The following is an 8,769-nucleotide window of genomic DNA, read 5'->3' on the forward strand; positions in this document are numbered from 1 at the left end:
GACTTGAGAAACCACTTATGATTGAAAAATGAAGAAAGTAATCATTAAGCACTTGTGAAAGCACTGTTTCCTTGAAAAAAAAAAATACCTGAATCATTGGATATGCATATACAAATCACACATGCAACACATGTTCACAACATGTACACACATGCATAAATGCGATCTGTGCATACAACGTCTTGCACACATTAGGATGCTTTTGAATTTTAAAATGCTTGGGGTGTATTCCTGGATTCTCTTTGCCCTAGCTCTTGTATCACGCATTTTATTAAAGGCAGGTGAGCTCCCAGAGTTCTGGCTGTCTAGACTGCACAATACAACCTAAAAAAGGACCACTGTTTCTGAATCCACAGGATTTCCCACTGGAACAGAAAAACACTTCTCCTTTGGAATTATGGTGGAACTTACGGTCACGACACAGAGGGCAGTGTTAGCCTTGTCCTGCATAAGACAGTGTCATCTGAAGCAGGCAGACCATCACCCCTCAATTTGTACTATTAAAAACTTGCATTACACAACGAAACTAATTGCCCTGTGAATCATCCTGGTTTGCGAGATGGCTAAAGTAGCAGACAGTTAATAACCTGAGCTGGCCCAGTGAACGTTTCACTGGCAGTCACGGGATGGCTAGTACAGCATGGACGGCCTCCGACCAACACTTCCAGACTTCCTGTTTCACCAGTCCTACTTCTTACAATCACACAATTGTAGGACGTTGAAAACTTACAGTAAAATTATAACCTACTTCACCGACCCTCTGTGTGCTCCTGATGCTGACATTTTATTTTGTCGAAATGACATATTGTCTTTATAATGTTTTTCTCTTCGTCAAAAATATAAGCATGAAAAACACTTTAATCAATTACCAGTGAACAAGCTGACCTTGCCCATCACTGTGCTCTGAAAGGAAACGTTGTTTAATTCTTAATCCTGATGAGATTCCAGCAGGAAATGAAGACTGTTTCTTTCAAATCAATTTTGGTTACATTAAGACTTCTAAAGTGATACAAATTGTGGGGAAATCAAAACCACCAGCAAGACAAGCGAAGCATCGAGCTTCTGAAACTCCGGTTCCGTCCATACTTTTCCTAAAACATTTCAGGGGCTCAGGAATACAAAACAAACAGTATTCACAGAAATAACGCCACATCAACTAATACTTCAACCAAAGTTTACCCAAAGACCTATGCAAGCTTAAAGAAGACTCTAGATTTAACACAGAAAGCCAACAATGCAATCAACCTATAGATCTATATTCACCAGTCTCTCTCCAGGTGCTTTCAAAAACCTTTTAATACCAGACAGATGCCCTTAAATGATGTTGCTGGATGGGACTTACAGAAGGAGAGCATAACTTGGGCGAGGAGGAAAGAACAGTCGGTCCTAATCTTTGGCTTCTTCTTGCTTAGGGAAGGGTTTTGTCTTCTCTCTGAGCAATAAGTTGCAGCCTCACAGGGCAAATGTACAGCTCACATCCCACTTCTGCCATCGCTCCAGGGCAAGGCTGAGCCTAGCCGTGCTCTCTGGGAATGCAGGCTGCTCGGCTGAACACCTAGGAGAGGTTTCCACCACGGTACAAAACTAAGCTGCACAAATGCTTTACAGTTCAGAGACCTCTGAAGGCTTAAAATAATCTGCATTTTGTGTTAGGCTGTTCCTTAGCCAGAGGGCAGCCAGGAGGAGGGTTCTCACTGCTGTTCAAAGGCTGCTCCCTAGAGAATGTTTCCTTTCTCTGCCTGGCAAATAGGGAAAACTAAAAGCGTCCAGAAACGCCAGTATAGACAACGCCTGCACAGCATCAATAGAACGGGAACTTTGCCTCACCTCCAGTAAGTTAGCCCCTGACTTCCCACGTCTCCTTCACCTAGCTTAGAAACCAACTTCAGGAGACACATCAAGGCAAAGTTTATCTACCCTCGCTCTCACCCCCACCTCCACATCTCTGTTCTTTCCCAACTTAAACTCATCCCCGATCATTCCCAGCCCCTATGGCAGCACAAAGGAAGCTTCCAAGGTAGTACCAGCTTGGTCCTCCAGTTGTCAACCCGAGAGAAGCTTCACGCAAAATACACGCGCGGCTTCAAGATTATTTTAATGGCCTGTCTGATCCAGAGCCAGGCGCCCCTAAAATGGCATCATAAGTCAACACTCACCAAAATACATTATGTTTCTCATTAATCAAACAGCTGGAACCCCACCGCGGCGTCTTCAGCATCGGCTCGCACCCCCGGCTGGCACACCGGGCAGAGTCCTTTCATGCTATGCTCGGAGGCAAGGTCCCCGGCGGAGCGCAGCGAGCGTCCTGCGATCCAGCCTCTTCCGCGGGATGGGCGCTCGCAGCCTGCCTCTCCAGTGCTAGGATCGCCGGCGGCCAGAGCTTGCGCTCGAGCTGCCTGCTGCACTGCCCATCCTTACTGTAATCCGACTCCTCCTTGCGATGTCCTTGCCGCGCCTGTGACATCAGGACCGAGAGTACTACAAACAGAACCCCCCCACCCCATCGCACCCCACCCCCGGCGAGGAGCCGCTCCACCAAGTGCTGCAACTGCTTGCCTGGACCAACCATGGCTCTCGGGAAGCTTTGACGAGCCTAGAGACCTGGGAGGGGGCGGAGTGAGGGGCACGGGAGGCAGGCTTAAAGAGAGAAGGGTCCCCGATCCACGCGGGAGCATACAGGGGAGATTGACCAGGGTATGTGCAGCGGGGCGGGGAGGGGAGTGGGTGGTGGGACATGGCTAAGGCTAGTTCTGCCCTGCAGGTGAAACTAAAGGCTCATTTTATCCCATTCCCTTCAATGAATTCCATCATGGTTTCCAAAATTTAGTCTCCCCTCTAAGTAAAAAAGGCATTGGCAGTATGGTTGGTGCCTTGCGACTGCGTTGTCTTTTCTCTGGGCTTTAAGGGTTGTTATTGTGTGTGATGTTGCTATGTAGGAGGAATGAGCCAAACTCAGGGGGACATTGATGGGATAATAGGGGTTTGCTCTTGGAAGCTGGTAATGGGAGAGGGGTCATTTTTATTTCTTGAGAGTTTCCTGAGCTGGGGTGGTAGAGAGCTGTGAAGAAAAAAAAAAAAAATGGTGGTAAAAGTCACTTTCCAGATGTAAACCTGTCTCCTTTAATGGCAAACATACTGTGTGGCTGCAATGTTATTTGAACCTCTAAACACTACAGCTACTTAGCCTGAAAAGCAGATCAAATCTGGTCACCAGCCACATGCTGGAGTTTTACACACACACACACACACACACACACACACACTGCTCTTACATTTGAGATCAACAGTCAAGAGAAGCAAGCTTAGCAAAGCCTCTGGCTCCTCCATTGGTGTAATGAATTGCAGTCCTTATCTTACATAGGAAAGGATGTTGGAAAGAAATCTCTGAAAGCTATGCTGATTAATATTAAAATGTTCAGCATGGAAAATAAATCCACATGGCAAGCCAGTTCCCTAAACTCTAATCACATTTGGTTCTAAATTACTCCTGGTTTATTTTTATTTTTTATTTCTATTAAAAAAACTGAAATTAATCATAAAGAATAAAATGAATATAGTAGCATATGGATAGACATAATTAATATATATTTTTAATCTGGGCTTTTATAAGCCAAGTGAACAAACATTTCACCCGTTTGAGCATTAAGATATGCAATGCTTTTTCTTGACACAATTCTGCTTCATGTTGATGGGTTTCATGTGTATCAGAAGGCGGGAACTGAATTTTCTGATTAACAGTTCACTGTGCAATCTTGCAAAAAAAAAAAAAAAACCTTCCTGTTACCCCACCATGAAAAGATTATGATAACCAATATCTCTTGTAATATTGGCTTACTATTAATTTAGTGACTGTGACTAGTTAGTCACGTATAAGTTAGAAACTTCAGCATAACTCTTCAAAGGAGTCTAGTACTGCTACAGAAATATTCTTCATTGAAAGTCATTCGAAAGTAGACAATTTAAATAGCAAAGGATATTTACTTCTTTGCCTCTCTGTTTTAAAGAAAATTATTAAAATAGTGGCAAGCAAATACAGAAGAAAATATTTTTAAGTGGTTTTCCTCTTGAACAGATGGAAATCTTCCAAAAGCACAACCAATGTGTTTCCCTCTGGCAGAGCACACTCCAGAAGCCCATAAGCTGCCTTGACCGTCTACACGAGCTAGGGGGCGCTGTAGGTTAATGTTAGCAGTTCGGTCCATCTGAGATCTTGTACTTGGAAGATACAAGCCCGAAAGTTGAGATTAAAACACAAGATTTGAAACCCCAACAAAATATCTGACTCATCAATTACCCTTTTCAGCTGCATGGAACTTGATAGCTATCTTCATTTGTGATTTTATTCAGTGCCAAGTTGAGAGAAATTAGGCAATGTTCTTCTGAATACAGTTATTAAAATAACAGTTGTCTTGCATTTATGTGAATTTTTGCTTAAGTATCCCAACAGGTTTTCCTACTCAAAACAAAAACAAAATCTCATACAGCAGTTCACATAAAGGTTTTCCCCCCCAAAAAAGCCGTGCTCCAGGGTAAAATAAACCTATCCGGTCATGAAGTTATAGCAGTGGTAGCCCATGCTAAACTTGGCTTGTTCTATACAAGATTTTCTAATGAATATCTCGTGTCCCTGGAGGTGTGGATGTGTAATGGAAATGCATTCAATCAAAAAAAGAAACTGTCCAATTTAAAGCTGTGCGCTCACCTTTCCCTCAGGACCTATTTCCGACACAGCAGTCTCAGATGAAAACTTAAAATTAAGAAATGATTATTTTTCTTTGAATTTTAAAGCTTTTTTTGTTTCAGTAAAAATGTATCTTCATATGGCATATTTATCAAAGGAAAATGCAGCTATTTTTTCTAAGTTAATCAATATTTTCCTAATCCCCTCACCGCCACGTCCCTCATCCCGTCTCTGGTATGGACCGTTGTGCTGTTTCTTTGAGTTCAGGTTCTTGATGTTTTACATGCGACGGGAAAGGATACAGGATTTGTCTTCTGTGTCTGCTTTATTTCACCTAATATAATACCCTGCAGATGTCTCCAAGTGGTTGCAAATTTTAGGATTCTCGTCTTTTTTTTTTTTTTAATTAGGGCTAAATGGTATTCCATTGTTACGCATGCCAGTTTTTCATTAGCATTCACCTGTTGGCAGATGTCTAAGCTGAGTCCATATGTGAAAACTGCCACAGAGAAGATTCAAATGCAAATATATCCTCATGTATATATATATATATATATGTGTCCATATGTATGTATGGATTACATATAAAGTTTTATTTTGAAGCACAACAACATCCAAATGAAACCACAGCTGGTGTTTGCTTCATGTCACCTTTGGGGGACATCCCAACATTTTCCAGTGAAGGGCATGACAGATGTCCTTGAGCAAGAGTTGTCCTTCAAAAATTTTTAAGAACATGTGATCTTCTAAGATGGAAACAGCTCAGTTAATCTGGGGATAGCTGTGACATGTACCTAATTACCAGAATTAAAAAAAAATACCTTTCACAATTAAAATAAAAATTTTCTCAGATTAGTTATACATTTGGGGCTCTAAAGTCATGATGAAGAGAGGATCTTCCGTCAGTTTTTAAATCCAAGCAGCTTATTCCTCAATCTCCCTCAAGCCTTGCTCCATGGTTGATCGGGGCAGTCTTTCACTCTGCCTCTTTAGCATTTTCAGAGTGCCTTTGTCTTTCCTCCATCCTTTCCTGGCCCCCTTCTCTCCCTTAATTTTTTTTCTCTATAGCAGATTTTATCACTTGATATTCCATTATAGATACATACTTTATTTTCTTGGCATTGGATTATGATCACCACACACAAGGACCCACAAGGACAAGAGATTTTGCCTGTTGAGTGCTCCCTTCACAGCCTTGAAGGGCTTCATGCGCTTGTTGCTGTTCAATAAACATTCAGGCGTGAATGAATGAATGAGTGAGTGAACACAGTACATCTGCAGGATCTGTAAAACGCTGCACTTTTGCTGGGTGCCTGCAGTCAGTTATTGGAGCTACATGGTGCTTTGTGCAAAATGTTTACACAAATTGAATTTGTCCATGCTTGGCAGCAGCTGTTCTTAAATCCCATGCAATACAGATGCCATGTGGTACTGTAGGCTGGTTGTGAGCTTATTTGTCCTTTCAAATTCTTACTGCTCTGTGCAACAATGATTTAGCACTCGGCTTGTATAGCTCACTTACATCTTCCATTGCTTCCTCCTGAAGTTCAGTTTGCCTTTGTCTCTTGTCTGTAGTGTAGAAATAAGATTTTCTCCAAGGTTGGACCCAAGACTTTCCATGTCCAATCTATTCTCTACATAAACCCATTATCTTTTTTTAGGTGATTATAAGCCTGTCTCGTTTAGGGCTTTCACTTTTCACTCTTACATCTTCCCTTTCAGCACCAACAAGGCCTTTCCTAACCAAGCTGCCATTTACTTCCTCATTTGTCAATGTTTTTCTTTTTTTCTTTTTACTTTGCACTGCGATGCTAACACATGACCACCATTCCCCTAACTTTTGTATCAAATTGAGGACTGTATTCCCTCTCATATGTTCTTTGTATTGGTACAGGTTTCATTCAATCTCTGAACTTCTGTTTAAATGTTATACCTCTTGAGAACACTTTCCTAAACATAAGACTAAAATGAAAGATTTGTTATTGTGCAAATTCTAATTGCTACTTTAGCACTTACACATAGATGGACACTTGCCTTGACTTATTTCTCACCAAACTGAACGACTGTGTTCCTATTTGTCTCCATGCCCTAATGCAAATCAGTTGTTAAGAAACTGATTTCCTATATAATCATTCATTTAGTATTTGTTTTAAAGAAGTAAGTGCAATACCATTGGAATGTCCACTAAGTTCCAGGCATGCTTCAAAAGAGTGAGGAAAAAAAATCATGAGGAAGGGCAAAGGGGAAAAAAGCTTATTGGGGCCAAGAAGATCATCAAGACTAATATACCACAGTAAGAAAAGGCGCTAAAGAGGGAACTGGGAGGTAAAGTCAAAGAGGTCACATGGTGACAGAGTCAGTAGCACTTGTAGTCCATTATAAGGAATTTGACTTGCATTATAATTTCTACGGCATGCCTTTGGAGTGGAGTGATTTGACATGCTTAAACAGGCACACTAGGTCTGACGTCTGGTGAATGGTTTAAAAGGAGCAAGGGTAGAAGCAAGGTGTCTGATTCAGAGTCCCATGTCACAATCATAAAACACATTGTTGCTTGAACAAGTGTAAGAGCAGAAAAAGGTCATTAAAACTGATCAGATTTCCATCTCTGTGTTAAACTGCATCAGGTAGATTTCCTAACAGATTGTTGGATAAGTTACAGAAAAGATTGAGCATTTGAAAGGAGGACTTCTAATAGCTTGATATTGCTATCATTTGAATATAATTTGGCCTCTTAACTCATGCAGAAACTTAAACTCCAAAGTCATAAGTTAATGATACTAAGTAGGTATACACTGAATCCAATTATGGTCTCCCATGAAGTGAGACCTAGCAGAAGGTCCTTAAATCACCAGGGACATGTCCTCCCAAGGTAGTTCTCATGACAGAGCTGATATAAAGCCCGGGCGTTGACCCAGTTAGTTCCACAGTTTCTTGGCACATCGTGTGATCCATTTTACTCATATAGTCCACCATTGCAAGCTGCCACACTCCTCAGACATGCAGCCAATGGACCATCCAATCTTAAACTTGATTCATCAAAAGTCTGACCTAAAAAAATTTTTTTCTTTTACAAAGTTAATTGCCACAGGTATTTCACTGTAGCAATGAAAATCTGGCTAACAAAAACATGAGATCAACTGGATTATGAGAGATAAGCCAATGTGGGGCATAATGAATTTGAAATCTATCAGACATGTAATCTGAAATACCCCACAGTAATTTGGCTAAGTGTGTGCATGTGTGTGTTGCTCAAAAGAACTGTTTGGATCTTAGATTAAAATTTAGAAGTCATCAGTTTATATAAATAAACTAAAATGGCAATTAAATCCATAAAGCTATATAAAATCTTCCAGGGGGATGATCAACATTACCCTGGGGCATTATAAAATCAAAGGGCAAGCATGTGGGTGTTCAGTGATTTTGTATTTGTTGAAAGCTTAATGATTTGTTGACTGAATGTTTGTCTACATAAATGACATGTGATGGAAATCTGGTTATTGAAAGCCTGAGTTTGCCTCTAATATATCAACATCCAAAGTCAAAAGAGGTTGAAAAGTGGGGTAATAATTTGTTTATGTGAGGACAGAATCTCAGTTCAATTTAACCATGTAATGATCTAATCAGAACTTTTAATTTGTGTAGAAACTGCAACAAACTCATAAATCATTTCATCTTTAGATTTTTACTTGATGCTCATTTGAAAATTAAAGACCCAGCTCTTTGTTCCTGAAAAATAACTTCCTACAAGAAACAATGTTTTGACATTGTGTAAAAAATAAGCATCCAGTATATATAATCTTTGAGATTCTACCAATTTGGATTCTTATGATGTTGGAGAGGTAGAATAAATTCCTTAGATATGTAGCACCATCGGTTTAGATATCCATTTTGGTGACACAATACTATGAGTTAATATGCCTTGTGTAACAAGTTGAAAGATCTTATATACTCTAGAGGTTTCCAACTTTTCATAAAATAAAATTCATTTATGGTTCCTAGCAGCTATTTGAGAATCAGCCTTCCCTACCCCAGAACCACAACAAATATGCCTGCAAACAAAATGGAAGAAGTCAACAGCATGATAT

At 40.5% G+C, this 8,769-nt stretch overlaps 1 protein-coding gene across 1 annotated transcript in view; it reads right to left on the reverse strand.

Moving 5' to 3' along the window:
* ZNF385D (zinc finger protein 385D) overlaps window positions 1–2,586 on the reverse strand; it is a 216,017-nt gene extending 213,431 nt beyond the window's left edge. The window contains exon 1 of the mRNA XM_040965263.1: window positions 2,157–2,586. Coding sequence (XP_040821197.1) covers window positions 2,157–2,178 — 22 coding nt within the window. The 5' untranslated portion in view covers window positions 2,179–2,586. The remainder of the gene's footprint in view (window positions 1–2,156) is intronic.
* Between the last annotated feature and the right edge of the window lie 6,183 nt (window positions 2,587–8,769).

The sequence above is a fragment of the Ochotona curzoniae genome, unplaced genomic scaffold (genome assembly GCF_017591425.1).
Source record: "Ochotona curzoniae isolate NIBS_2020 unplaced genomic scaffold, NIBS_Ocur_1.0 contig_1302, whole genome shotgun sequence".
Lineage (NCBI taxonomy): Eukaryota > Metazoa > Chordata > Mammalia > Lagomorpha > Ochotonidae > Ochotona > Ochotona curzoniae.